The sequence below is a fragment of the Annulohypoxylon maeteangense genome (assembly GCF_022496945.1).
Source record: "Annulohypoxylon maeteangense strain CBS 123835 unplaced genomic scaffold GGS22scaffold_6, whole genome shotgun sequence".
NCBI classification, from domain to species: domain Eukaryota; kingdom Fungi; phylum Ascomycota; class Sordariomycetes; order Xylariales; family Hypoxylaceae; genus Annulohypoxylon; species Annulohypoxylon maeteangense.
Window position 1 is genome coordinate 1765926 of NW_025953253.1, and position 27959 is coordinate 1793884.

At 46.5% G+C, this 27959-nt stretch overlaps 9 protein-coding genes across 9 annotated transcripts; 7 read left to right on the forward strand and 2 right to left on the reverse strand.

The window, feature by feature from the left end:
- The first annotated feature begins 3126 nt into the window (after positions 1-3126).
- GGS22DRAFT_160739 (kinase-like domain-containing protein) lies at positions 3127-6013 on the forward strand. Its single transcript, XM_047960976.1, has 4 exons — positions 3127-4259; positions 4478-4535; positions 4596-4851; positions 4940-6013. Exons 1-4 carry the CDS (start codon positions 3488-3490, stop codon positions 5534-5536), a joined length of 1683 nt encoding a protein of 560 aa, XP_047820231.1. The 5' UTR covers positions 3127-3487; the 3' UTR covers positions 5537-6013.
- A 651-nt stretch (positions 6014-6664) lies between these two features.
- GGS22DRAFT_160741 (uncharacterized protein) lies at positions 6665-8613 on the reverse strand. Its single transcript, XM_047960977.1, has 3 exons — positions 7822-8613; positions 7283-7761; positions 6665-7218 (listed from the first exon to the last, which is right to left on the reverse strand). Exons 1-3 carry the CDS (start codon positions 8305-8307, stop codon positions 6945-6947), a joined length of 1239 nt encoding a protein of 412 aa, XP_047820232.1. The 5' UTR covers positions 8308-8613; the 3' UTR covers positions 6665-6944.
- Positions 8614-8866: 253 nt separating this feature from the next.
- GGS22DRAFT_160742 (uncharacterized protein) lies at positions 8867-10982 on the forward strand. The gene is made up of 3 exons (XM_047960978.1): positions 8867-9148; positions 9254-10224; positions 10293-10982. Exons 1-3 carry the CDS (start codon positions 9040-9042, stop codon positions 10650-10652), a joined length of 1440 nt encoding a protein of 479 aa, XP_047820233.1. The 5' UTR covers positions 8867-9039; the 3' UTR covers positions 10653-10982.
- Positions 10983-13885: 2903 nt separating this feature from the next.
- Positions 13886-16983, forward strand: GGS22DRAFT_128302 (fungal-specific transcription factor domain-containing protein). Its single transcript, XM_047958395.1, has 4 exons — positions 13886-15357; positions 15407-15525; positions 15608-15842; positions 15900-16983. Exons 1-4 carry the CDS (start codon positions 14006-14008, stop codon positions 16819-16821), a joined length of 2628 nt encoding a protein of 875 aa, XP_047820234.1. The 5' UTR covers positions 13886-14005; the 3' UTR covers positions 16822-16983.
- A 1878-nt stretch (positions 16984-18861) lies between these two features.
- On the forward strand, positions 18862-20541 carry GGS22DRAFT_128305 (FAD/NAD(P)-binding domain-containing protein). Its single transcript, XM_047958396.1, has 2 exons — positions 18862-19874; positions 19948-20541. Exons 1-2 carry the CDS (start codon positions 19020-19022, stop codon positions 20401-20403), a joined length of 1311 nt encoding a protein of 436 aa, XP_047820235.1. The 5' UTR covers positions 18862-19019; the 3' UTR covers positions 20404-20541.
- Positions 20542-21144: 603 nt separating this feature from the next.
- On the forward strand, positions 21145-22809 carry GGS22DRAFT_199677 (uncharacterized protein; the record flags this gene model as incomplete). Its single annotated transcript, XM_047966324.1, has 8 exons — positions 21145-21376; positions 21449-21503; positions 21559-21795; positions 21852-22054; positions 22113-22251; positions 22400-22485; positions 22548-22720; positions 22772-22809. The coding sequence occupies exons 1-8, from the start codon at positions 21234-21236 to the stop codon at positions 22807-22809; spliced, it is 1074 nt and encodes a 357-aa protein (XP_047820236.1). The 5' UTR covers positions 21145-21233.
- A 322-nt stretch (positions 22810-23131) lies between these two features.
- GGS22DRAFT_160752 (methylmalonate-semialdehyde dehydrogenase) lies at positions 23132-25156 on the reverse strand (the record flags this gene model as incomplete). The annotated part of the gene is made up of 2 exons (XM_047960979.1): positions 24376-25156; positions 23132-24316 (listed from the first exon to the last, which is right to left on the reverse strand). Coding segments are annotated over exons 1-2 (1585 nt in total), but the record flags the coding sequence as incomplete, so codon positions are not given.
- An 86-nt stretch (positions 25157-25242) lies between these two features.
- GGS22DRAFT_160753 (uncharacterized protein) lies at positions 25243-26509 on the forward strand. The gene is made up of 5 exons (XM_047960980.1): positions 25243-25548; positions 25617-25694; positions 25756-25798; positions 25866-25930; positions 25991-26509. Exons 1-5 carry the CDS (start codon positions 25375-25377, stop codon positions 26468-26470), a joined length of 840 nt encoding a protein of 279 aa, XP_047820238.1. The 5' UTR covers positions 25243-25374; the 3' UTR covers positions 26471-26509.
- A 171-nt stretch (positions 26510-26680) lies between these two features.
- Positions 26681-27793, forward strand: GGS22DRAFT_199679 (alpha/beta-hydrolase; the record flags this gene model as incomplete). Its single annotated transcript, XM_047966325.1, has 5 exons — positions 26681-26762; positions 26831-26998; positions 27056-27165; positions 27220-27468; positions 27533-27793. The coding sequence occupies exons 1-5, from the start codon at positions 26723-26725 to the stop codon at positions 27791-27793; spliced, it is 828 nt and encodes a 275-aa protein (XP_047820239.1). The 5' UTR covers positions 26681-26722.
- Between the last annotated feature and the right edge of the window lie 166 nt (positions 27794-27959).

The following is a 27959-nucleotide window of genomic DNA, read 5'->3' on the forward strand; positions in this document are numbered from 1 at the left end:
CCTTGAACCCATTTCCATATGACGTTGCGAATCCAAGATTTTGCGACGAAACAAAAAGAAGATAAAAACAACTCTACCTTTTTTTTATACTATTCCAAATTTTGAAACTAAATCATTAAGAGACTAGTTTAATCTAGCATCAACAAATACAACCCAATAATAAATTCTAACCCAGTGTGAGTAAAAAAGAACCTATTTCCCTCTCTCTTTCCTCTTGCCGATCGCACCTTAGGAATTTGTTATGCCCTCATAGCCCTGGAGCTTTGTTTTATTTCTCTCCTCGGCCAATCGACCTCTCGAGAATCACACCACCAACAATAAAATTCCATTGATTCCGAATATTGATAATTTCTACGCAGCAGGGCGGAAAGAGAAAAAAAGAAGAATTAGAGTTGACATCAATAATTAAGAGCAAGGACCACATTCATATATTACGTGTATATTGTGTGTATCGTATCTATCGCATTCGCATCAAACCGCATCGCATCGTCGCATCGTCGCATCATCGCATTGTTTCGCATTCTTTAATTATTCTCTTCGAATGCGATCGACACCACCTTAACCCCAACAACCTCAACAACCTCAACATTGACCATCAACGAAGCCGATATTTATTTCTCGCACCGCAACGCATCAAGATTCATTATTCCCCCTTTTTAATCAACCTAATCCTCGATTCCCATCCGAAAGAGCGACTAGCCGCAACCAAATTCGAACCCCGAAAACTTTGTATACCGAGCACCGAGCCTACCAAGAGCCAAGAACCAGGACTGCGAATCGTATTTCGAGTTGCGATAGTGCGCTACTCATATTCCCCCACATCCGAATAACGACACGATGAACGGCGCGAAGGATGCGGCAGAACCGTCTGTAGTTTCTAATACAGCAGACGATCCTATAACTCCCTCTACTACAGTTCCTCTAATGACGGGTGCGAACGGCAACGGCACGAATTCGACGGCAGGAAACCTTGCAGGTCCGACACTACTCAATAAGAAGAGAAAGAAGGATGGGTTAAAACCTATCATCACGACAGAGGGTCCGATACCAGGGTAAGATCATCTCGATTTTTGTCATTATTCCCTTTTGTTCTATCTATGGATGTCCTCTATCTACCCATTGCCCGTGCCTACTGCATATGCACACCACCTTGCAGTACGAAATCCATTGTTGGGTGCGAGGGAATGTAGATTCATGACATGATGCAGCCAGCGCGAGCAAGCAAGCAAAGAAAAGCAAAGCAGGGCAGAGCAATAATTCCCAGGTAAGCAAGAAGCAGGCCAGATACTTTCGGAGCTATCCAGCGGGAAACGGAGCAGAGGAAACATGTGTTCGCAAAATGGAACCATAGGGACCATGGGGACCATACCTAGGGACCGTGGATTTTTCGCGACGAGACTAGGAGAAATCATGCCAACACAACCCCAACCGGGACCGGACCAGATCAGATCTTCGGATAGGAACTTCAATCACGGGACTCTTTCTCTTCATCTTCGGGCTTTCATTAAGTCAGTGATACATACATCGCACATACAAATTTGACGTCGCGCTTTCTATCCTTCTATCCTTCTCCCTTCCTCTGTGGTCATATGCCATCTACTATTCCGTATTTGGTACAGGCTGGCATCCTATTAGCCAATCTGCAACGACATAGCGATATGGACCATATATCCCGCGACTGGTTGATGTTGTATTAGTGGGCTTATATGAGAAAATCAAGAGGTCTAAGTTCCGATATCATCTGCTCCTGGGGTGGCGGGGCTGAGCCGAGCCGACCGTTCTACCATCCACTCCTCCCCCCTGAAAACGGTCAAGCGTTGCAACCAACTGCGGAGCATTTGTTGATTGTTGATAGAGCACTGGGCGCTGAGGGGTTGGAGGAGGGGACACAAGGACACAAGGACGTACCCAGGTACACAAAACACAACCCCCCCTCCCCTGGACTATTTTGGGCTGGGCTTCCCTGTACGATCACTGTATTGGCGCTTGTATGGCCCCTGTTTAGACCTTTTCTGCCCTGTCAGGATCGGGTACTCGACCGAAAAGAAAAGCTCGGGACTGCTCCCCCCCTCCCATCTCAACGCCTGGTGCTCTGGTACTCTGGTGCTATGGACCTTTAGCGCCCACAGCTTCTCAATCTCTCACCGTGTACCCAGCGCCTAGTATCCCATCTACCATCCATCTGACATTACATACACACATACACACATACACATATATTATTACACTGTACACGGCATCCCGTCTACAATCACATACATAACCTACCTACATACCTACATACATCTACATCCTACGCACAGCGAGTTGAGCTAAACTTGACTGGGGGGATCGACTGGAACCACGAAAGGGGAGAGGGGGTTGAAATACTATTGCCGCCTCTCACAACAGGAAGCAAGCAAGCAAGCGCACCAGTCTTGATAGGAATCGTCCTACCCCCCTTTTTTTCTGCCATTACCTATTCCATCCTATCCTTATTTTTATTTATGTTTTTTTATCCCTTCACCTTAGGGTTGAGCTTTAGTTGAGTTGAGTCAGGTCGGGTTGTATCGTGTTGTGTTGCATGTTGTTGTGTGGGCTACGATTTATCGCTCACTAGCTTCATTTTTTGCCTTGTCCACTCTATCTCTCGCTCCCTCGCTCACTCTCCTACTTGCTCTTCTCACTCTCCTCACCTTTATACCTATTCGATTTGTTCGCGGTTCTGGTGGTCACCTTGTTTCCTGTCGCTTGTCCCTCATTTCCACCATTCGCTTATCCCGCACTCACTCTTCCGTCTCTCCATCCACTCATCCATCCATCCCATTGCTTGGCACTTTCTCAGACGCTTCCTTGGGTACACTGGCAGAGTACGGTTACTTCCGCGCTCCGACTTTCCTCTTTTACAGTTGTTCTTCCTCGCATCTGGTTACCTAGGTATCAATCTTCCTTCTTTGGCCGATACCGATACCGATAGGAGTTCGCGACAACGTTGGACACGATGGCTACCATGAAGAAAAGGTTACTACTTATCCTCTACTAATAATTCTGACATGGAACTTGGAACTTGAAGCATGGAGCATGGGACATATACCCCACCAGTTTTCTTCTATTTTCACCCCACCGCCACCGTCCCCAAAAAAAAGAAGAGGAAAAAAAACAGAAGCACGGCAACTAGTTGCTTGGGCAGTGTGGGCAAGGCATCTTGATGGAATTTTCCCCAAGTCTGCCTCTCATTGGTGATCCTGATTCCGGACCGTCAGGGTATCACACAGCCAGTCAGGGCCACCAACCTGCAGCCAGCCACAATAACTTACTCACTCTCAATCTTCAGCTTTGCTTGCTTGCTTGCGCTGGATACAATTAATTGTTAATATCTGATGCACTCCTCATATTTAGAATCTAAAGTCGCGCCGTCACTACTTCTATATATTTCGTACCCATTTTTGTTGGATATCATTACTAACATTCATTTCTTTGATATAGGCCACCGCATCTAGCAAGCACAATGAATCAACATTCCCCCACGTCGTCATCCGGACCTGAAGACGCCGCCGAAAATACTGCTGAAGAGGAAGATTCCGAGGATTATTGTAAAGGAGGATATCACCCCGTTCAAATTGGCGAGAAGTTCAAGGATGGAAAATATACGGTTGTGCGAAAACTGGGATGGGGCCACTTCTCAACCGTCTGGTTATCGCGAGACAACACAAACGGTAAACACGTCGCGTTGAAGGTTGTGCGATCCGCTAGTCACTACACCGAGACCGCCATCGACGAGATCAAGCTACTCCAGAAAATCGTTCAAGCCAACCCCAACCACCCCGGCCGAAAATATGTCGTCAGTCTTCTCGACTCATTCGAACATAAGGGACCCAACGGCGTGCACGTATGCATGGTGTTCGAGGTTCTCGGAGAAAATCTTCTAGGATTAATAAAGAAGTGGCAACATCGGGGTATCCCTCGGGATCTCGTTATGCAGATTACGAAGCAGGTATTAATGGGCTTGGATTATCTGCATCGGGAATGCGGTATCATCCACACAGATCTCAAACCAGAAAACGTATTGATAGAGATCGGCGATGTCGAGCAAGTGGTCAAGAAGGTAGTCAAGAACGAGAATTCGGACAAGGAGAATAACAGGAATGGGCGGCGACGAAGACGGACTCTCATTACCGGAAGTCAACCGCTACCATCTCCCCTAAACGCCAACTTCAATCGCGATAATCTATTCCCGTCGACCAAATCGCACAGCAGCCTTAATGCCATGTTACACGATGGTATGTACCTACATAAGACTCGATCCTCCGCATCATCTACATCTACTAGTGCCGCACTACTATCTTACCATCTGGCGCCTCATCTCGGCAGAGCCAATATTCACACACCCCACCACATTCAAGTCCCGCCCCCACATTCACATGCCCATGCTCATCCTCCAATCCATTTTTCTACTCGATTCTTTGTCGGTACTTGATGCTAACTAGTCATCACATAGCAGCAGCCACACCGGGCTCTTCCACAAGTGATAAGCAAGGTCAGCGAGAGAAGACAGCGTAGGTCTAATTCGTACTTCATTGGTTGTAGCTTAGTTTCTGACATATGATTCCTAACAGGGACCTCCTCACTAGGGAGGTGTCTGGGATCTCGCTGGACAAGTCCACTACAGGTGGCGCGGCATCAGCGGGCGAGAAGAGGAAACGAAAACGCAGAGGCCCCATCATCAACGTCAAGATTGCGGATTTAGGAAATGCCTGCTGGGTCTCCCATCACTTCACAAACGATATTCAGACGCGGCAATATCGATCACCTGAGGTTATTCTCGGTGCGAAATGGGGTGCGAGCACCGACGTGTGGAGCATGGCTGCGATGGTATGTTATTTTCCCTCGTTCGAACCAACGGATATAAAATACTCGTCGGGTGATAACTTGAAGCGGAACTAACGAGATTGTCAAACAGGTTTTCGAGTTAATTACCGGCGACTATCTTTTTGACCCCCAATCTGGGACTAAGTATGGGAAGGACGACGATCATATCGCACAGATCATCGAGCTTCTGGGACCCTTCCCCAAAGATCTTTGGAAGACTGGCCGTTGGTCCCAGGAAATCTTTAACAAGAGAGGGGAACTTCGCAACATTCACCGCCTCCGACATTGGGCATTACCTGACGTCCTTCGCGAGAAGTATCACTTTAAAGATATGAAGGACCTACCTCCGAATCAGCGAGAAGACAAAGAGAAGACTCGGAGGGAACGAGCTGAGGCCAAGGCCAAGGCTAAAATGGAAGCGAGGAAGAATGGAGAGGATGAGGACGCTGTGGAGGATCTCTTTCCCGACGACGAAGCGACTCTAGAATATCAACCCTCCGAAGTCTCCGAGTTTCTGCTGCCGATGCTCGAACTCTTACCGGAAAAACGAGCGAATGCCGGCGGCATGTCGAATCACCCATGGCTAGACGATACTCCGGGCATGGAAGATATTAAACTTGAGGGGCTGGTGCCCGGAAGCCGGGGCGATGGAATTGAAGGTTGGGCTAATGAGGTGAAGAAGCGATAGGGACATTCGAGCCTATTACTAGCTATCGATGACTGTGGTAATAAGAACCCGCGAGGTTAAAGCTATGGAGATAGTTTATCTGAGCTATTGGAGAAGACATGAACAAGACCGGTCCTTCCTTTTTGCCGAGGAAAGAGAAAGAAAGAAAGAGAAGAATCTAACATAGAACGGACTTCGATCAACGATTTACGATCCCGATCGTGGAGGTCGAACAGAGCAAGAGATCCAAGAGATGAAGATCGATGATAACAAGAACATTGAAGGCTTTTTTTCCCCTAGGAGTGATGAATAGTGTTTACTGTAGAACCAGGTCCGAGGATTTGGCCCCTTTTCTCTTCTCCTTTCCCTATATTTTTTAAAAACTTTCATCTTCCCCCTAATGTTTGTTGAGTTGATGAGTGAGTTATCGTGGCGCGTAAGTATGAAGAATAGGTAATGGAATTTAGGCAGTGGATAAAACGACGATACATGACTGCTGATATATCCTTCTCGGATATATGTTAAACTACCCGATTCTATTTGTTCTTTTACTAGCGAATATGAAAGATATGGTTTGGTTTGATTCTCAGAGAAGCTACAGACCATTTCAAACCAAGGGTTTGCATCTTCTCTCTACCTGTGCTAGATCCATATGGATACCTACCTACCTAGTACTTAGGTAGGTAGGTATGTTTGGCCTATTTACTGGCTGGAACACTACCATTTGAAATATTTTAAAGGGGTAGAGACAATGCAGTGATTCATATGAAGCCTCTCATTGTCCTTGTATGGAAGGCCTGCGTCAATAATGCTGACTTGTCATGTTCCATGGAAATATAGGTAGACTCTAGTCTACGTATGCTTTCTTCTACCATTTCTCTTAGAAGCGCTTATAGACTATTCGAGTAGTATCGGATAAGGAATTGGAATGTAATGATTCATGGGTGATGTGTAAAAACATGGATGCCGAACGACATTTTAGTTATTTAGATTACTAACGCATATGGAAAGGAGAGACCGGATATCACAGGAGGATAGACTAAGAAAAGCAGGAACTTTGAAACAAAAGAGGGCAAGCAATGGCTACATGGGTTAATGGCTACAGTATGCATGTATATCACAGCAACAATAATACCAAGACTAGACAAGCAGGTAAAACAACAGTGTATTCATAATCCCTAAAAATTCCGTCGTGGCGAGGCCATGTTTTTAGGTGCCTCCTATCTGACGGCCTTCGCCCTAAGACGCCCATCCTCCCCGTTAGCCTACCGAACAAGCTATATGAATGAGCAGGTACCTAGGTAGGTACCTAAATACTGCGTTGTTCTTATGGATGTTTGAATAGACCATCCAACCCCCAAACTCCAAATATGCGTTCCAGCATGATTACAGACCGACGTACGCCGGTGTGACGAAAGGGAAGAAGGATCTAGTTCCTCTTCTTGCCCTTCTGGGTCATCTTGCGGAACGCTTCCATTCCGCTGGCACCGATGGGCTTGAAATCCTGGGCGCGGTTGGGGTCGAATGTGCTGCGCGGTGCGATTGTGTAGGTGGAGGGTAGACCGGTGACGCGCGCACGGCTGACGTCCCTTGTGGGAGCAAGTATACGCGCTCGCTCCTCGTCGGCGATGCTTTGGGCGGTGTGGCGTTGGTTGAGTGTCAGCTGGCTGCTGCTAGCATTCATTTGATTCATCTTCATTGCTCTGTTTTGGCTTGGTCAGCAAGACTGTGTTTGGAATAAGGAATATCATAGCAAGTCAAACGTACTGGTAATCTAAGTCTCGTATCTCGATGTGACGTTTCTTGTAGTTATCACTACGATTCAGGATAGGTCTACTCCACTCGCCTAGCAGGCGTTCGGCCATGCGTTTGATACCTACCTCAGGTTTCTTGCTCTTGGTGTAGAACAAAACGACTTTGCCGATGCCGCTCGATCGTAGCGTCTCCTTCTCTATCGGGAGATTAGTCAAGGCTTGGAAGATGTCACGCTGGATGTTGTAAGCTGGCAGGGAGCTGTCGTTGAGGGGCTCGAGGAAGAACTTCAGATGCTGTAGGAAGTTGGTATCCGGGTCGAGAACCGCTGCTTGGTTGTTGTTGAGATTAAGTATTGCCATAACTTCAGGGAGAAGTTTCAATTTGTGTAGAGCCGGTTGGCCCGCCTCACGCGCTTGGTTGTCTGCTTGACAGGCGTTTTCCATGCGGACCTTAAGATCTGCGATTCGTTCATCCAACTCATCTTCAAGATCCTAAACTAAGGTATTAGTGATTTTCTCATCCACGTGGCGAGATCTTCATTTATTGCGTACCACTTCATCCTTCTTCTTTCGTCGAATACCCTTAGGCTTGGGTTGGTTTCTGGCCGCGCGCTCGATAGCCCGTCGCCGTCGCTCCTCGGGCGTCAGATTCTCTTCCTCGTGCTCCGATTCTTGCTCGGGGGCATCCGCTCCGGGAACCTTGCGTGCTCTCTTGGTATTTAAAATTTCACCATCTGCTCCATCATTATCATTGTCGCGCGATCGCTTCTTAGCGCGTCGTGCTTCCTTGGGTTTCTTCGCGGCCGTTCCCTTTCGCTTTCCAGCCTTCAATGTACGTGCCGCAACATCATCGATAATCTGAGGTTCAGGGCGCTTTTCATCAATACGGGCGGTGTTGGGATCGTAGTCATCGAACTGGTCCTCGTCGATGTCGGATAGCGCGTCGGAATCCTTGTCTGAATCACCAGCACGGGCATCATTCTGGTCATTATCTTCCTCCTCTTGATGACTCCGAGGAGCCGATTCTATATCCGACATTTTGAATTGGGAAAGAAGATGCTAGACGGATCGAAGCGACGAGAAAACTGGATGATCTTTCCTAGCCTCCTGCAGTCTGATTGTCTGCAGAAGGAACGGGAAAAACTGGTGCAGGTTGGAAGAGATTTCCGGTCGGGTCTTACAGAAATTTAGATAAGATTGTTATAGTAATGGAAGGTCCGTATTGAGCCTTGACTTAGGCTATTGGGTAGAAAAGTGATCGATGTGGACGAAAGTTGAAAGATGAAAATATCAAAATAATTCTTGTTCATTGGAAGCAGCAGTTACAGGAAGGAGGCAGGGAATGGTACAGCGAATGTGGCTCATGCATGAACAGAGCACAACTTAGGTACCTACGTATATGTACCCACTATCTAGTGTGGCGTAAAGTTCCTGCAGCGTCTGCTCGTAATTGCTGAATGTACTAGGTACCTAGGTACCAGTAGTAATTAGCACATCCCCGGACGTGGTTTTAGTTCGCAGTTTTTTGTTTACTTTGTAGCTGACGGTTGCCAACAGAAACATTGCCCTTGCACTATAATTCTTATCAGCCTCAACTAAAAATTATTGGAAATCAACAAGTACATACATACACAGTAGCTTCAAAAGCTCCACACATATTCCTCATCACTTACCCTTTTCATTCTTTCGCTCGTTAACTAATTACTCTCAACTACATAAACACTGCAACAGTGTATATTTTCAACCGGACAGATGTCCAATTGAGGCCGAATGGATAGACGAACGTATGAATCGCCCATGGACTGGGAATATCAGAATCATGGCCCCATGGATCCATCAAGCCCATTTGCGCAGTCTACGAAACAGATGCAAGCGAAGAGTAAATACCCTTTTCTTTTTTGTTCTATACATGCAGCTATATGACCTCAAAAGCATCATAAACATATCCGTCTGGCAACGAATGCTAATGTCGCGAGCGATGTAGACATCTTTGGTTCGAATATCAACGGCAGTAATAACAACAACAACTCCTTCAGCCATAATCCATTCCAGCGCACGCAGAGCAGCACACCTTCCCCGTCTAAACCTCTACCTCCCACGCCGCCAAACCAATCGTCTATCTTCACTGGCTCGTCATTTCAGAGAGCAACTACGGCCACGCCATTCCGCAATCCCGCCTTTACAACACCGAGCAAACCTTTCGATGTAGATGCGCTATCAGAGTTTGAATCTAGTCCGGCCGGTACCGACGTCTCGGACTTCCCAGACACCCCTGACAACGACAATTCATACGACATTTCACGAATGACTGTAACACCGTCCACAGTAGGCAGGCATAGATCCAAGAAGACGCCCGGGAAAGGAGAGCTGGCCAAGACCATGTTCTCGTCGCGAGACAAGGTGCGTAAGAGGAAGCGATACAATGCCGACAAAGACGTTAGCGGTTATCGTCTACCATATCGCCGGGAGTTTGAATTTGACGAATCGGATTACGAGTCTGACGAGAGCACCTTCCAGCCGGGGAAGCCCCGTAAAGATGGGACGAAGCGCAACCAGGAAGGCTGGCTCGGATCGTTCCTAGCCACAGTCCAGCGACATCCATACGCCCCTAGTATTCTAGGTTATTGGGTGACTTTCGCATTCAACCTCGTCTGCGTAACGGGCGCCTGTTGGATCGGTTGGACTATCATCGGCGGTTTGCGCCAAGATTTTTCTACCGTGAGACAATCAGCAAGAGCCGATATACTGGCCGAAATCGATGGATGTAGATCCCAATACTTAGAAAACAAGTGCCATCCAATAGAGAAGCGATTGCCAGCAGTTTACCAATTTTGCGAGGACTGGCTAGTTTGCATGAACCAGAATCCGGATTACGTAAAGCAAGTCTCGAACGGCGCGAAAGAGATGGCCAGCATCCTAAACGGTATCGTTGACACTATGTCTTACAAGACTATTGTAAGTAACCCTGGTTGAATCTAGCATGTCCGTCTATCTTGGAAGGTAGTCAGCTAACCTTGGATCAGAGCTTGCTTATCCTTTTATTCACCATCTTCATATTCAGCGGAAGATCGTTGTACAAGAGTACAAATGCTTTCACGGATCTTCAGCCACATCCAGCAGCACCTTTCCCTTCTCATCATCCAGGAGACCAGCACAGCATAAGGCCTTCCTCGCGACAAGTATATTGGCAAGCAATACCTCAAACCCCGCGTCGCTCGAACAGTCGGCACCTGCTAGCCAACGACGATACCCCTGATACGGATGAAATGCCTAGGTTCCAGGCTCTCCCACCTTTGGAAACGCCGATGTCGCGACGAAGTCCGTCTAAGGGTGAGAGAGGTCGAAGTCCCACCAAGAGTAGGAGCCCTACCAAGAGGTATTAAGTCCAAACGCAAGATGGGATGTACAATATTCATGTAAAGAGCGAATACTTTCCCTGCTCTCATTAACGATCTTGCATTGGCAGGCAGGCTTGGGTTGAACGTGTCGACAGGAGCTAGCATACGGCAGGCGAGGGTGACTTGCAGATTAATGAGTTCATAGGCATTGGGTATAGCGAATAATCAGATTCCGCTAATTACCAAGCATTCCGAGGACCAACTCTGGTCCTGCCTGATATCTATTTCTAGCATCTACGGTATTCTAGAAATCATTGCAATTCGCATGTCCCTAACAATGGAAGTTTTACTTGAACTACCTAGTACGTACTGTTGTAGGACGATTACCCTGTCGCGTAAGGCACTATCTACCTTGCCTTATAATATTAGAAGTGGAACATTTAGCAGATTACCAAATCCTCCACCTTGAATGAAGAGCCCTATGGCGTAAATAGAATAGTGTATAACGAACGGCTATTGGAGTAAAACCCAGCAAGTAGTTTTGAAATTCTAAATTACCTACCTACATTCCTATTGTACATATCTACCTAGTAGATATGTTTCTTTTAACTTACATTAGATTTCTCGATATCATTTCCGTATCTTTGAATACCTACCTGATATTAAACCTCGCCACCCATGATTAGAAATATCTGGCCTCTATACCTAAGCAATTTGCCGCCACCAGGCACACGCTGCTTACGTGTAGCTGCTGGCAAAGAGACCAAACGATAGTCCTACTAGGTAAGCTCTCCCTTCGCCACTTTCTAGCTATCATAGTCATACATGCCAGTCGTACAAGTATCGAGTCTAGAACACCGGTGAAGTATTTGAGTTCGGAGGATATCCCGAAGAGTCGCTTTGTATGGGATGATTGGTTAATGGAGGTCTATATTGCCGAGTATAATTTCAAGTATATCGATGGATAGGTACCTGTAGGTATATTTTCTTCATTTGCTAATTGAGTGTTCCATTGCTGTGCAGGGGCGATATTATAAAATTATGAGAGATTAATAGCTCCTTATTGGTTCATCTAGAGCCCCCCCTGTAAGTCGTACTCTTAGAATCAGATGGGATTGGTTCAAAACCCATGCCTTTGGGATTGACCGCTAAGGACTCTTCTCAGATGTAGGTGATAACCGATTTGCTATAGAATTATGACGCATTCATGATTTGACTTCGCAAGTTCCTATTAGTTGCTCGGAAAGAATATTCTCTTCTTACCTGCCTTAATAGCGAAGTTAACCTGTTATCTCCTAATTGTTTTTTTTTTATTTAAACAGATATTTCGTAGATTGGAAAGATGTCTATATCTTAAGCTGAAAGATTACAAAGTTAGAATTACGTAGCCGAAGCTATCAAATACTCATTGCTCTTGAAATGCATTTCTTCCTTATGCTGTACCAAAAGACCCATATATTAATCCCTCTAAGCCCAACATGGCTTAAAATGCTCGGTAGGTTGGCCTTAAGACCCCACTTAGCGCTTTGTCTAAGATATATCGTCCGTGCTTTAATAGCTGGGTACTACTTCGTACAGTAACTTTAACGACACGACACTTTTTCCGTAACGACACGACACCTTCCTAATTCGGCTTAGTTCAGCCACACAACAGTTCATTACCTAAGTTGGCACAACATCAGAAAAGTGTTAGAATTCAACCAATAAGCGTACGCACTGCGATACAAATGTTTAAACTTTAATAATTAATGTTTTAAAAAATATTCGAAATTGAGAAAATATAGTAATATATAGCGCGCGATGAGACGGATTAATTAATACAGGTTTTATTCTTATGGATGATATGATTGATTAGCTAATTGGCAAAGTGTAAATGGATGAATAAGCAACTGTGTTGACCCAGATGGGTATCACGTGACTCAATTGAAACGATTACCTGTCTACTTTAAACACTAATACGAGTATCAAAAGCTGATGCACCCAATCGAACGCTATATCATTAGATTCGCTGAAAAGAAAGCTATAAAATAGTATCAACTTTATTACAATTAATCCTGATTCTTAATTGATATTCAGATTCAAGTAAAGTATTATGTAATCAAACGGGGCGTTTGGCTATTACGTAATGAGCCCCGCGGCGGCTATCAGCTTATGTAATCATACTTTAAAAGTCATGTAAAGACCAATAATCCATAAGGGAAAAGTGGGCCCCAACTATTGAGCCAATTAAATAAAGTGGTTTAAACTGAAATTAGTAATTCGATGTTTTTGCTTTTTTGGTGCAATTGAAGTTGTGGCGAAGTAATGTTGTGTGGCTGCACTAAGCCGAATTAGGAAGGTGTCGTGTCGTTACGGAAAAAGTGTCGTGTCGTTAAAGTTACTGTACTTCGTACATACTCGCGTATTCGAGAGCCGTCGAAGTACTTAGCAATACCCGACGAATCGAATCTCTTAGTTGTTTGTAGGATAGAAAACCCCACCAACCCCTCCACTTTCTTTTTTTGCCTCCTCCCAGGGGGAATATACTATGTACTGGTAAGGAACTAGTGTATTGTGCATCAAATGTCTAATATCGGAATAGAGCTGCGCTGACTGATGAATTGGCATCCGAGAATTCCTGGCAAATTTCTTATTGTCCTATCGGCTTCCACTTAAAAGTTTGCTTGTTCGCTATCTAGAAAAGCCGTGATCGTCGACATACGCTTGTAAACATTTAAAGGTGCGATATCAAAGTGAGGTGCCGTTTCAACTATATCTAGAACTGCAAAATCGCACTACCAGAAAGAACCTCGGCCCTCTACGTTTGTTACACAATAAAGGCCGGGATATGGGATGTACTTTCCTTGTACATATCTAGGCCTACTGTATGTATGTACAGGCTACGTAGAACGAGCCCGGGGCAGCCTGGCAGCCTGGACAGCTTGGGTAAGTGCTATGGCGAACCAACTAGCGCAGAGCTTTCATCCTTGAAATCCGACCTTGAAAGCTCGAATTTTGGGAATTGCCCATCTCTTCAACTTCCTACATATACAATTCCGCACTCTCCTCTTCCAGAGGCTATCAAATACGCCATTCCTTTAAAACCAATGTCGAAATATCCGCAGCAAACGGAGGTCTAGTGTTCCTAACCTTCCGAAAAGAAAAGAAAAAAAAATAGGCATACCGCCCCGCGTATTTTCCTCTTTGAGTTCTAGGCGAGAGTTCTGGTTATTAGTCACCCATCAATCACTCACATTAGTGAATTAATCTAGAAACGCCTTCTTCTGAAACAAGTCGCGCAGCTGGCGCGTCTATATCGCAATTCGTCATCGTCAGTTGGTGTTGGTAGAAAGCGTGTCTACCTATGTGGACGTGCTTATCCTTCCTCTTTGAGTATGATCTGGGTGCCCTAATCAGCTATGATGGAGGGGGATCCAGGTAGCGGGCCCTCCACCAGTCAGGCGTCCTCATCGTCGAAACCCACCCCGAAACATGAAGCGTCCGCTGCTTCTGGCGCATCTGGAGCTGGCGGCACTCCAAACCCGCAGCTCTCTAAACGGAGGCGAGGCCTCGGCGTCGTTACGCCTAATGCGTGCACTGAATGTCGGAAGAAGCGTGCTAAATGTGATGGTCAAAAGCCATGCGGTCGTTGCAAGTCGCAGAAAGAGGTTGAGTGTATATATGAAATCCCGGTACGACAATCGAAAGAAAATCTACGCCACGAAATCGAAGTTCTACGACGTCAACAACGACAGAGCGATTCCGTCTTCTCTGCCCTCGTCCGCCCCGATCTAATAGAGGAGGTCTTACAGAGGCTGCGACAAGGACAAACCGTCGAAGGCATTTCGGAATGGCTCGGTAGCAGCAGCGGCAGCGGTCCTACTCTACCCGCCCCGGGAAGCGCGTTGCCAGGGTTTCCACGACCGAGTGAAGCCAGAGTTGGAGTCACGCTACCTCCTCTTTCAACCTATGGGGGGACGTTAGCCGGTGCTGGAGGATATAATGCTATGGGGATGAGCCCGACGACAGCTCAGGCTCATGGAATGAATCAAGATTTTGATCCGAATAGCCCGTGGAACTTCTCATCACATAGTCAGACCGTATCGACACGCAGCGATTCGCATCCCGATATTATGCAGTGGACCGCCGAGGCTCCACCGCGGTCGCGCGTCGGGCTATGGCTCCAAGATCAGTCGTCGGTAAGAGAAGGTCCTCGATATCGCGGTGTAGATCAGGTCCTTGCGCCGTTTGATTCGCCGGAGATGAAGGTCCCACCTGGAACATGGACAACGGTTACTGGAGATGGCGGTTTGGTCTCACATCTCCTAGCATTATATTTCTGTTGGGAATATCCGACCTTTGCCTCTCTTAGTAAAGAGCACTTCATGAAAGACTTCCTAAACGGGCGGAACCGGTACTGCTCGCCGATTCTAGTGAACGCGTTGCTAGCTCTGGGGTGCCGGTTCTCAACCCAACCAAACACACGAGCAAATCCGAACGACTCTCGTACAGCAGGAGACCACTTCTTCAAGGAATCGCTGAGGCTCTTTTACCGGGAAAATAACCACCATAATTTAACCACTATTCAAGCCTTGGGGATAATGTCCATTCGGGAAGCGAGTTGTGGGAGAGATTCGGAATCTTGGTATTATGCAGGGCAGAGTATACGGTTGGCTATTGAGATGGGCCTACATCGCTTACAGAATGATGGCGACGAGGATGAAATTGCCGTCCAGGCCGCGACATTCTGGGGTGCTTTTGCCTTAGATCAGTAAGCGTTCTACCGGTTATCTCTAGGCACTTTGGCTGACGTATCAAAGCGCATGGTCCCTTGCCACCGGCTCTTTGCCCCAATGTTCTTGTTTTCCACACTTGCCACCTAAGCCCGCAATTATCGACGATATAGAAGCATCTCTCTGGGTGCCTTATACTGATGACGGTGAGTCTACTGGGCGTATACGCGCCCTAGCAGAATCGAAGCCTTCATATAGAAATATCGGTCTTGTCTAATCCATCAAAAGGGGCTCCTCTTCAACGATCATGCGAGCAGCCGTCTAACGTTAGATCCGTTTACAAATGCTTCTGTGAGCTTAGTGAACTTGTTCACCAGTCACTATATGTACTCCATTCGCCCGGGAAGCCAGTCACAAGCCGAGATTTACTTGCTATCTATACGCAGTATCTAAATTGGTATGATAGAATTCCCGAAGTTCTACGATTAGGACATAATTTCACACCTGCTGTCCTTTTTGCCCAGTAAGTCTTGCCACTTGTCACCCTCAAGATGGCCATCGCAGCTTATTCTTTCAATAGCATGTACTATCATTTCGCCATCCTACTCCTCTTTCGTCCACTTATCAAACTAAGAATTATTGGTTCGGGCATACTTCCTCGCGATGTCTGTTCTCAAGCCGCAGATGCCATCCAAGGCCTCCTACGATCATATTCCCAGCTATATACCCTTCGACGTACACCATCGTTTGTGCCATACTTTGTACTTACATCCTCCATTATGCATCTTGCAATAGGTGCGGAGGCTTCTAAAGGGCAGTATACGTCACCAACAGATATATCAAATCCATCGACAGCCAAACCTGAAGACGCCGACACTGATCATAGCCACGGACAATTATCATCTAGTACAAGGGATGAGCCTGAGCCGACATCTCCGTCGAGCACAATCACTGCAAAACTGAGTCCAAGAGTAGCGGAAGCTTTGAATCAGGGGATAGCGCACCTGACAGAGATGGCACCCTGTCATCATTTTGCACACCAAGCACTCAATATCCTACAGTATCTCGCTAAGAAATGGAATATCGAGGTAGACATTCCACCTGGCAGCGGCGTATCGGAGGAAATAGACAATTCGGTTCGACCAACGACCAGCAGCCTCAATTTCTTTGCGCCAAATGTCAACGAGGAAGACTTCCTTTGTGCATGGGGTACACGAGACATTGGCGGTGCTGGAGGTGCACAGAGAAGATATTCTTCATCTACTCCACAGACTCATACTAACCGTGGGGAGAATATGGAGGGTGTCATCGAAGGAGGTCGAGCCAAGGAAATGGCAGACCAAGACCCGTCACCCATCTTTAAACCTAGGACCAGCACAGGACCAATCGCGCATACTGCTCAAAGCCTGGAGAACCCACTATTCTGGCCATTTCCTATGCAGGGTCGGCCCATGTTGCCGGAGGGTAAGCAGCTCGAAGAAGCCGGATTTCGTCCCTTGTAGGTTTATCAATACCGACGGGTTTGGGATGAGCACAAGTCCGATTTCCAGAGGTTTGGAAATTGGGACCTGGCGGATATACCGAGAACGGCTATTGCGATGATGAAAAACGGAATCCTTTTCCATCATAGTGATCATAAGTAGCTCCTTTGTTAATCCTAATCCCTCGGCATATTACCAAAATGCAGGCAGAGTAGGACGAAGAACGATGCGTATAAGAGCCGGATGGAATTATGAAAATTTTATGAGGGGTCGGATAACTTGGGGAGGCCGTGTGGTAAGGTTGATGAGATTCATGATGAGTGAGGTTTGTTAAGACGCAAGTAGATGATACCCCAGCATTTTAACGCGTTTTTCTTGAGCTTGGCTGTTAATTTGAGCCCCTCCTCTGCTAGCAATAACACCTTTATGATCGCGGCAACCCGTGCTCAGACTCATCCGTCGACTCCTCATTTCACAAAAGATGTCTTCGTTCCTTGCGCCCAAAACACCAAAATCCACTACAAAATCCGCAGCAATTTCCAAGAAAGATATCGGAGGTTGCTACCATAATACTTCGATTCTTATCGCCAGCGTCAACTTTAGCAGAAACGCCGTTGCCTGAACTAAGTCGTTATGCGGTAGGTGATGAACTTGACATATTATGGCATTGTCCAATAAAAGTGACCAGTGGTAGACCTGGCAACAGATCTGGCAACTGGAATGACGAACTAAATCCAGATATATAGAGTACAGCCACATTGGTTGAATCGGGTCCGATTTGGAATCAACAACTCTAAAGATAATGGATCAGGGACTTTTTTTCAATTTGAAGCTATTCTCAGTCACATAATTCTGATGCCTGGTGGTTCTGAAATCCCACTGACTCTAATTCTTTATTCATAGATCATTTGGGTATCTGGGAGGCTGGTAGGATCGAGAAGCTAACCCGGTTAGATGGAATTTGAAGCTAAAAATGACCAGGAATAGAATTAAAGTTCCGGAAAGCCGCGAGATGGGGTGAAGTGGGAGAACAAGGGGAGAACAAGGGGGCTGGGGAGTTCGATCCCCGCTGAGGATGAAGTCGGATGAATTAAATGTATGTCTCCCGTTTCCCCATCTTCTCCATTGAGTAAATGCTCACAAAAGACCGGACCGTACCCGAGTCGGGCTTGCTTATATGTGGGATAATATCTGAATATGTGGTATACGCTCGGACAGGAAGGATTTAAAGAGGGTGCGATAATACTGATTCCCACGGGAACGCCGAATTTTTCGGCAACTCTCTCGCTCTTCCGACTTCACCTTTCATATGTAAAGCCATGACGAGTCACAAAGCCCGTTTATTTCGATGCCTGGAAGGGATCATCACCGCCCACTATTTAGCGGCCTTTAGCGAGGTGTGCCCGCCAATGGAAGCTAAGATACCCTAGCCACCGTCCGGCCAGGGGTGGGAGCTGAACTATGAAGCTCCATGATTGGCTACAGCTACACCACTGTGTCGACGGCGCTCACACCATGGAATTCGCAGTGATTGCCAAAAGAGGAATGGGATACGACCGCCTCCTTGTTTGGCAAATACTGTCAGATCGAAAGATAAACTTGAGGCTAAGGATGATCAGCCTTACCGGGCAGCTACCGGTCCACATCGGGGATTCCAATTCTTGATATTCGTGATGTACCTAGGTACACATAAATCAGGAGAATCGTCCCTTACTTCGTCACCCGAGATCCTTGTTTGGGGGCTAAAAGCTATTCAGCGATACCTATGAATACCTACGCAACATGATTCGGATCAGCCCTTCACCGATCCTACATCCTGGATATATGACCCTTCAGCCCTACATGCGGCGCAGAATGACATCCACCTTATGCCCTATGTCAAGAGAGCAATTTCGGATTTATCATAAGGAATATCAAAGCAAGGATGAAACTTGACTCGGATTTGGTAATATGATGAGAACGAAACCGAGACTATGGAGCACGGTCCGATATAGACTAGAAGGTGATGTGATGAACGGAATAACCCACGACTGCCGTGGATTATGCTAGTATCTTGACCATTCCATCTAGACGATGCCAAACTTACATAAAGAACCCAACTCCTCGATGAAACCTAATGAATAATAGGACATGAGACTAGGTATATACTAGAACAGAGTCACCGACGCAATTATTACGCCCCAGTAACTCCTCAGCACGACATACTTGCCTCGGGGAAAATGTCTAGTTCGCCTTCAACAATAAGGATCGCCATCATAGGCGGCAGCTTGGCCAGTGTTGCCGTTCTGCGCGGTCTTCTGCGGCATCCTCACATTTCAGTCGACATGTACGAACCGCGCCCTGCATTCCGGGATGAAGGCCCGGGGCTCTCCCTTACTACCACGATGCAAGCCATGTTGGCTGCTATCGATCCAGAACTAGAGCGATGCCTTGATCGCGCCGGTGCCATCCTAACGACACCTGAGATACGAGTCGCTGCAGGTCCGCACGCAGGAAGGGAGATCAAGGTCAACGGCCATGGGCCGAGGTGCAAGAAGAACGTCAGCCGTCAAGCCTTCTTGACCGAGATGCTCAACGGTGTGCCGCCTCGGATGATGCATCCTAGTACGCGAATAACGTCCGTCACGGAGTCGTCTTCTGGACAAGGGCTACTGTTGACCTTCGCAGACGGGACGCAAATGATGTATGACATCGTCATTGGCGCCGATGGTCTTCATGGTTTTACGCGGCGATTGATCTTCGGCGACGACCAATCCTTAGTGGAGCCGCGTCCTACTGGATTCTGGAGTTTACCAGTCAAGGTTCCCCTGATGAGGGCACAACAGGCCATGGGTGCGCAGTACTTGGATCCGATGAACCCATACCAGGGAGGCTGGATCGGAGATGGATTTAGTATGATATATAACCTTCTCGATAACGGCAACGAAGTCGAGATCGTCATATGCGGGAAGACCGACGGAACTGGAGAAGAGGATGGTCAGAGTGGAGCGCAGTGGGCTAAACTATTCACCCCCGACGAATTCCAGGAGCTGTTTGCTAACAACCAGATGCCGGTGTGCCAAGGCATGGTGGATGTAAGTACCCTTTTCCACCCCTTTCGCGACATCATTCTCGCGAGGAACAAAGACATTAATTCACATCACATAGCTCATCCAAAGCGTCTACACCGTCCAAGTAGCTGCAATATGCCAATTAGAACACAGACCCGCCCCAACTTTCGTAACGAAGAACATCTGCCTGATTGGCGACACCGCACATAGCATGCCCCCCTTCCAAGGTGCTAACACCGGCATCGCCATTGAAGAAGCCCTAATACTAACCACGCTTCTCGCACGCCTGCCCTCTAAAGCTGCCATCCCGGCCGCACTCCAGGCATACGACCAGGTCTGTCGGCCACGTGCCGAACGCGCTGCTAGGTCTAGCGCCGAGACTGGGTTCCTCGTTACCGGACGCGCTCCGGGTGTGGGGCTTGATGCGGATTTGTTGCAGCTGCATATGCGCAATAAATTTGATTTCATGCTGGATGGGGACAGTCATACTCATAGGGCTGCGGCGAGTCTGATTATGGATCAATTGCTTGCGGCTGGGTCGTCGTGGTCATGAGGCGAGGTTTATTTGTTTTATGGTCTCTCAGCGTTCATTTCCTCTCGTTATATTGTGTGACGGTTCTCTGGATACTCGAATCGGTCGAGCTTAGGAATTTGTTAAAGGATGGGAAAGTACTTTCTTTGTGTTGACTATTGCATGGCGATTGGACTGACTGGCATTGGAACGGGGCGTATACATGGGAAAGGATTCTTCACTCGTTCAATTTGGTATAGATACCTAGGTACGTTACTCCACTAAGTTATATTTTCCTCTATGTGTCTACTATCTACCTAGAAGGTAGTCTCCTCATCTACCAGGCCAATAAACAGACATTTTAGATAGGCACCTAGGTAAAGGATATCGCACCTCGATTTGATTTCATTAAACCATATGACCGAGTCAACAACTAAAATTTGGAATTAAGACGATACAGTATCTAGACATCTATGATCTTATCAGCTCCAAGTGAATGGTTGGGTAGTTGCTCGCGTTCAATTCCTCGATGAGATCCTCATGCTTCAGTTGTGATAGTGCATCTGCGTGGTAGGTATCCGGCAGTTATGGAAAAATAGCTTGTCGGCCAATTATCGTCATTTATATGATAGAATCCCACCTCGCTCCTCAAGCTTCGTGTGGCTAGAGTGTAATTAACAATTAAAGTTAATTGCTATCATATAAATAGGACTACAGGAAATAGCCGGCACTTCGTGTGAGAATAGGCATCTAGTATTAGAGAAAATTTCACTTATAGGTATGGATCGGGATATTCTATCATGTGAACTCGGATCGGATCTACAAGCGTTACTATTTTTCACATCACGCGTTTTTTCCATTTTCTCTTGACGATGCTTAAGATGCTTTGGTCTACCCTTCTGTCACTGGCGGCGTCTGTCGACGCAGCGCCACAGACCACACCGATCAAGGGCCCTGGAAGTAACAGCCTCATTCGATTTGGTTGTAGCCAAGTCGTTATCGAGCGACTTGATCCGTAAGTTAGGGAATGGCAGGAGTTATATTGACAGAGCATACCTAGGTATCTAATTCATACCTATTACTTTAGCCTCGTGAATCCGGGAGTGAACCCATCTCCCCATTTGCATCAAATTGTCGGAGGAGTATGTCAATTCTAACGTTGATATATGATTCGCACTACTTATATCCTACCTCTAGAACGCCTTCAACGCTTCTATACCGTCCACCGACGTCTCTAGTCTTGCTACATGCACAACATGCACTTTCAGCGATGACTTTTCCAACTACTGGACGGCGAACCTTTATTTCAAGGCCCGAAATGGAACTTACAAAAGGGTGCCCCAGATCCCAAACAGATTCTTTGAAGGGGAACAGGGCGGTGTCACTGTATACTATGTCTCTCCAGGGAAGAATACAGTCACCGCTTTCAAACCTGTAGGATCAATAAGCATCTCTGGCTGTCACTGGAGGTTATTAATGTTGCTATCTAGGGATTCCGTATGCTATTTGGCGACTCTATGCGTCGCGAGAAACTGGGGTCCGGTTTAAAGTCCCAGAGCTGCTTCCGTTGCTTCACCGGTCCGAATTTCAAAGGGGACGATTATTCCCCTTGCGCCGATCCTAAGCTGGATACCGAAGCTTTTCCATCTGTACCTTGTTTAGGTGGCATTCGATCAAACATTCATTTCCCCACGTAAGACCACCTGTATGATGTCCTGAGCACTAAAAACAAATATTGATCATGCACTTAGTTGTTGGGATGGAGAGCGCTTGGATACTCCGAACCACCAAGACCACGTGGCTTACCCAGTTGGGGGTCCTTCGTCATTCGCGACTACTGGAAATTGCCCATCGACTCATCCTATCAAGATCCCACAGGTTATGCTTGAGGTATATAGTCTACCCCTTTTTTTGATATTACAAAAAAGGCCGTAACGGCGATGTCTTAGGATGTGAAATAAGGGCTAGATTAAAAAGTGAACCAAGATTTAGGCAATGCTACACCTCGAAGACAGACTATGTGCTAATATAAGAACAGATTGTTTGGGATACAACTGGATTTAACAACCCAGATGACTGGCCACAGGACGGCTCTCAACCGTTTGTTTTGAGCACAGGAGACAAGTAAGACAACGTCCAAAACAAAACAAACACCATGAAATCAAAGGATGCTAACTTTGGGATAGTACCGGTTATGGACAGCATGCGGATTATGTCTTTGGTTGGAAAGATGATGCTCTGCAGAGGTTGATGGATAACGGTTGCTTCGGTAATACCTGCACCGGGGTCAAAACACAGGAATTTGCAGAGGCGAACAAATGCTCGGTACCGAATACCGTCGACGAGGTCACTGAAGGATGTAAGTTTAAAATATCTGACTTCGCGAGACTGGATTCTAATCATCGAACAGGGCTTGAACAACTTCCTGGTGACGGTAGTGGTGCTTAGTCACCAGATATAGCTAGGTAGCTAGAAAAGTGGCGTCGGACTGTGCCCCAAATATCCCCTCCCAAGCCCATTTAAGTAACTTCCTCGTGCTTGGATGGGTAGTAGATGCTGGTTATGTAACACAGGGGATATTCAATATCAGAACCAGGTAGAATATAACTCACACATTCATTACGTTATTCCATCCTACCTACTAGGAGGTAGATACTTGGCAAATACCTACCTAGGTAGGGGTGATATCTAACTTAGAATAATACTAGGATTTTCATGCTAGATACGTAGTGCAGCTTCGGAATGAAGGATCAAATCCCTCGAACAAGTGGTCTAGTTTTTCACATAATATTTCAGGGGTAAGATGAAGCTAAAATCTGACAGTGATGATACCCATGACTAGCTATTAAGACTAGGTAGGTAGGCACCTATTGATAGATACCTACATGCATGCTGTAAGAGTCTCAATTCAGAATCGGCATTGCCATTTCCTGTTGTGTTGGAACATCGTCTCGTGACCATCTCGCCGTGACTGTTTGTAACTGGGAGAAGAAATTGATTCCTGGGCGCCCGTAGAAAGTATTCGCACCACCACCAGCGATACTCTTCTTGTTTCCAGTAAAGGAGAACATAGGAAGCGGCACAGGAAGCGGGACGTTGATCCCAACCTGACCAGCTTCGATCCGCCGTCGGAAGCTTTCTGCAGATGAACCGGATTGCGTGAATATAACGGCACCGTTTCCGTAGTCGTTCTCATTGATGACATCGATGGCCTCATCGAGGGTATCGGCACTCAAACATACGAGCACAGGACCAAATATCTCTTCGCGATAGCAGCGCATGCTCGGGGTCACCTTGTCAATAATTGTCGGGGCCACCCAATTGCCGTTTGGAAATTTGTCGGGAGCATAACCGCGACCGTCGAGGAGAATATTGGCACCTTCTTGCTTTGCTGACTCGATAAGAGATTCAATTCGGTCCTTGCTTTGCGGAGATATGACAGGTCCTAGATCTGCGCCCGGCTCGAAGCCGCCGTTGGTTTGGAGCTCTTTCGTACGTTCAACAAGTTCAGGTAACCACTCTTTCGTTTTCTCAACCAATATTAGTGCGCTAAGTGCCATGCAGCGCTGCCCAGAAGCACCGAAGGCGGCTCCAATAACGCTCTTCATGAAGTGGTCTTTACCGCAATCTGGAAGCACTATTGCGTGGTTCTTCGCTCCTAAATTTGCCATAACGCGCTTACCGTTTGCAGAACCCGTCTTGTAGACATACTCACCAGCTTGGTTGCTGCCGACGAAGCTGATTGCTTTAATTGCCGGCTCATGCAGGATGAAGTTGACAGCTCTTCGCGAGCCGTGTATTATGTTGATAACACCATCCGGGAAGCCAGCGGCGCGTGAGAGCTCTGCGAGGACCATCGCCGCACCAGGGACCCTCTCGGAAGGTTTGACGATTAGAGTATTTCCAGTGATGGTAGCTACTGGAAGAGTCCAAAGAGGAATCATGGACGGGAAGTCTGATTTATGGATGATATCGTCAGCAATCTGAAGCCAGCATACCTAGGGCTATACTTACTGAAAGGACAAATGGCAGCAACTACTCCCAAAGGTTCCCGATATGTTCTTGTCTCCATATCCTTGGCAACCTCGAGCACCTCACCTTTGAGGAGCTCTGGGGCAGCACATGTCGCCTCAGCAACCTGAAGACCACGCAGCACGTCACCCTTGGCGTCTGCGAGGGTCTTGCCGCCTTCTAACGTGATGACCGCTGCAAGTCTATCCATGTTCTGTCGGATCAAAGCAACAAACCTGAACATGATTTGTTGCTTGGCCATTACGCTGGTTGCCCGCCATTTCGGGAAAGCTCGCTGTGCAGACTGCACGCTGGCTTGTAACTCTTCATCTGTACTACAGGGAACTCGCGTTACAAGATTATTGGTGGCCGGATCATGGAGTTCAATGAACTCTGAAGTTTCAGACGCTACGAATTTATTATCAATAAATTGTAGCGTATCAATTATCTTGCTGACCTTATCATGTGATGTTGGAAAGCTGTCTGTAGTTGAAGATAGCTGGTGTTCAGGGGCATGGAGTCTTATGGCTGGAGTCGACATTCTCGGGATATTTCAAGGCGTGCGATAGAATTGACAAGGATTAGAATCGGAGACAATAATGATGTCGAGAAGATGAATTAAGGTATGCCGAAGGTGCGCGTTGATCAACGCATACGCATATCGCTGTGGGTACTATCATACTGTTGTCCATTGGAGCGGGTTCGTAGCCTGTACATATAAGCGAGCGCAGCCTCAATCAATCAAGTACCTAGTAGATATCTAAAGCTGCGAATATCGGATAGCCGAGAACCGGGAAATATCGGTGGAGTTACTTGTTACTTGTTCTCAAGTTTTACTCGATTCGAGCCGCTTAAAATTCCAGCTGTCAATGAAAACCTCCACTTCCGGTGGGGAGCCGAAGAAAGGGGGGCCTATCATCTCCCGGGTGAGGAATAAGAGGGAGCGAGTGAGCACCTGAGAAAAAGAAGCTGGCCACATCTCCAACTCTGGATTGAGCCACTATGCCGTCGAATCCACAATTTCACAATCTAATTCGGTTTCTAGACGAATCGCTTGTAGAACACTACGGCGACGTCGGAGAAGGTTCCTTGGACGATATCATAGGCTCACAAGTAGAGCTTCTGCATGATGCGAATGATCTGACCCGAACGGGAAAGAAAGCTGTTGTACACGAGGTTCGTTATATCTTAGATACATATGAGATTTAGACCACTCGAGTAGAGTACGCTAATGATTTTGATAGTTGCTATCACCCATTGCTTCTGCGCCGATTTTTGTTTGCATTGGACTGAATTATAGAGATCATGCGAAAGAGGCTGGTGTTAGTAATTCTAATGGTTTATTGATATAACCTAGAATCTACTCTAAAACGGATTTGTTAGCTTGAAATTCCGCCCAATCCAGTTGTTTTCACCAAACCTCCCGGTAAGGGGCTGTGATTCATACATACAAAGTCCATGATCTGAGAAACGTGATACTAACACGCATTTAGACGCCTTAGCAGGCCCGACTTCCGAAATAGTTGTGCCTTCTGCGGCCAAAATGATGGACTATGAGGTTAGGAATGAATTTTAGATACTCTTCTGTGTTCTCTCGTATGATTAACAAGTCTTTAAGGCCGAATTATGCATCATTATCTCAAAGACAGGGAAAAATATTCCCGAGGATGATGCGCTTTCTTATGTTCTCGGGTTCACAGCTGGGAACGACTTGTCATCGAGATATTGGCAGCGGGCTCCTCGATCAGGCGGCCAATATTCTTTCGCAAAGTCATTTGATGGTTTTGCACCACTAGGCCCGACAATCCTTCACCCGAGCTTCGCAACTGAGGATCTGCAGGTTCAAACTCGAGTCAATGGGCAAGTGAGGCAGAGTGCAAGCACTAAAGAGATGATTTTTACGGTTAAGCAAATCATCGCGCATGTGAGTAACGGTACAACTTTGCGGAAAGGCACTGTTATCATGACCGGGACTCCTGCAGGCATTGCGGGCAAGATGCCGGGCCAGCCGTGGCTTAAACATGGAGATGTAGTGGAGATTGAAATTAGTCAAATTGGGTGCCTCAAGAACAAGCTTGTCTTTGAGGGTGAACAATAGATTGATTACCTAGTAACTAATTCCCAATACCTAACGAGATATGATGTATCTCGTGAATCCTTTGTGAAAACATGGCGTTTAGCATCAATAATTGTACCGCTGACTAAGATCCGGTGGAGTTCCGGATTGGCAAATGGCCAACTAGGAATAATATCGAGAGAATATATTCCGTTTATTTCTGATAATATTAGTTCGATATTCGCTATTCCTAAAAATTTCGGCACATTTCATTGTTGAAACCTTTTGAATATCATGTCAACCTGTCACTGTTTCAGTGGGGTACCAGCTGATGGTGAGTAACAAGAACGGTATTTCATTTTTTCAAATATTTTTGGGGCTAACATAAGAAAAACGGATTAGACGGCTTCGAGCCATTAGGCGCCCTTTTAACTATTGCTGGGTTGAAGGTGTACAAGTCAACACCTCACAGCATAGGGTCAAAATTCAAAGGAAGTATCCTCTTCCTTCCTGATGGCTTCGGTCTTGCAAGGCACAACCAGCGCCTTGCTGACATGTATGCTGAGCAAGGTAAGGATGCGTCTACGTTTAAAGCTTAATTATGACAAGATGGCTAACCTTCGCTAGGATATGAAACTACGATTGTTGATTATTTCGAGGGTGATGCTTTGCCTGATATTTTCATGAAGTATCTGCCTGGGACAGACCTGGACTCTTATGATAATCTTACTCCAGAGGTGAAGTTATCTCAACTTACTCGCAATATCGCGAGTTAATGCTTTTTATAACAGGAAAAGGATATCATTCGTAAAATTGACATGCCAAGTTGGCTAGAACGTCATACCCCAAATCATATCTCGTCGCTCTTAAATCACTTCTTACCGGATTTCTTCAAAACGGTCTCAACACAATCTAGCAAAGCCAAACGTGGCCCCAACACTAAGACTCTTTTTATCGTCGGCCATTGCTTTGGGGGCAAGCATGCTCTCAATCTTGCCCACAATGAGTCAGAAGTGACATCAGTCATAGTATTCCATCCTGTAAGTAAACATAACCCTTAATGACTTAATATTTTCCATACTAGAGAACTCATCTACTGTATAGTCATTTCTCGACCCACTGGACACCGAAAATCTCAAGAGGCCTATTTTTATGGGCCTCGCTGAGACAGATGTCTTCACGCCGGAACTCAGCAGCACTATGCTGTCTCAATTGCCAAGTTCCGGAACAAGGTACAAATTGCTAGTGTATGGAGGGACTAAACATGGTTTCGCAAGTAGATCGGACCTTGGAAATCAATTGGAGAAGGACATGTTTGTAGAAGCATTCAATGATGGGCTGAGATGGATGGAATCAACTTCATAGAAATGCATAATTGGGGTAACTCTACATACTAGTGATAGTGTTTTTATGAGAAGCATGGAAATAATCGCGATGGTTAATCATAAATATTACGAATTGATTCCTCTCGTAATTTTTCATCAATAAGAATCCCAATCTTGTGTTCAAGCGGATTTGTCCGTCCGGTTCG

Excerpts from the sequence above, each read along its gene's own strand:
- GGS22DRAFT_128305 (XM_047958396.1), top strand. The coding sequence starts at position 19,020 with ATGTCTAGTTCGCCTTCAACAATAAGGATCGCCATCATAGGCGGCAGC. Across the intron at positions 19,875-19,947 it reads TGTGCCAAGGCATGGTGGAT|CTCATCCAAAGCGTCTACAC; the intron begins GTAAGTACCCTT and ends CACATCACATAG.
- GGS22DRAFT_160742 (XM_047960978.1), top strand. The coding sequence starts at position 9,040 with ATGGATAGACGAACGTATGAATCGCCCATGGACTGGGAATATCAGAAT. Across the intron at positions 9,149-9,253 it reads GAAACAGATGCAAGCGAAGA|ACATCTTTGGTTCGAATATC; the intron begins GTAAATACCCTT and ends CGAGCGATGTAG. Across the intron at positions 10,225-10,292 it reads CTATGTCTTACAAGACTATT|AGCTTGCTTATCCTTTTATT; the intron begins GTAAGTAACCCT and ends ACCTTGGATCAG.
- GGS22DRAFT_160753 (XM_047960980.1), top strand. The coding sequence starts at position 25,375 with ATGCCGTCGAATCCACAATTTCACAATCTAATTCGGTTTCTAGACGAA. Across the intron at positions 25,549-25,616 it reads AGAAAGCTGTTGTACACGAG|TTGCTATCACCCATTGCTTC; the intron begins GTTCGTTATATC and ends TGATTTTGATAG. Across the intron at positions 25,799-25,865 it reads TGTTTTCACCAAACCTCCCG|ACGCCTTAGCAGGCCCGACT; the intron begins GTAAGGGGCTGT and ends ACACGCATTTAG.
- GGS22DRAFT_160741 (XM_047960977.1), bottom strand. The coding sequence starts at position 8,307 with ATGTCGGATATAGAATCGGCTCCTCGGAGTCATCAAGAGGAGGAAGAT. Across the intron at positions 7,762-7,821 it reads GAAAGAAGAAGGATGAAGTG|GATCTTGAAGATGAGTTGGA; the intron begins GTACGCAATAAA and ends ACCTTAGTTTAG. Across the intron at positions 7,219-7,282 it reads ATACGAGACTTAGATTACCA|AGCAATGAAGATGAATCAAA; the intron begins GTACGTTTGACT and ends AAGCCAAAACAG.
- GGS22DRAFT_128302 (XM_047958395.1), top strand. The coding sequence starts at position 14,006 with ATGATGGAGGGGGATCCAGGTAGCGGGCCCTCCACCAGTCAGGCGTCC. Across the intron at positions 15,358-15,406 it reads GGTGCTTTTGCCTTAGATCA|CGCATGGTCCCTTGCCACCG; the intron begins GTAAGCGTTCTA and ends GACGTATCAAAG. Across the intron at positions 15,843-15,899 it reads CCTGCTGTCCTTTTTGCCCA|CATGTACTATCATTTCGCCA; the intron begins GTAAGTCTTGCC and ends TTCTTTCAATAG.
- GGS22DRAFT_160739 (XM_047960976.1), top strand. The coding sequence starts at position 3,488 with ATGAATCAACATTCCCCCACGTCGTCATCCGGACCTGAAGACGCCGCC. Across the intron at positions 4,260-4,477 it reads TAATGCCATGTTACACGATG|CAGCAGCCACACCGGGCTCT; the intron begins GTATGTACCTAC and ends GTCATCACATAG. Across the intron at positions 4,852-4,939 it reads TGTGGAGCATGGCTGCGATG|GTTTTCGAGTTAATTACCGG; the intron begins GTATGTTATTTT and ends ATTGTCAAACAG.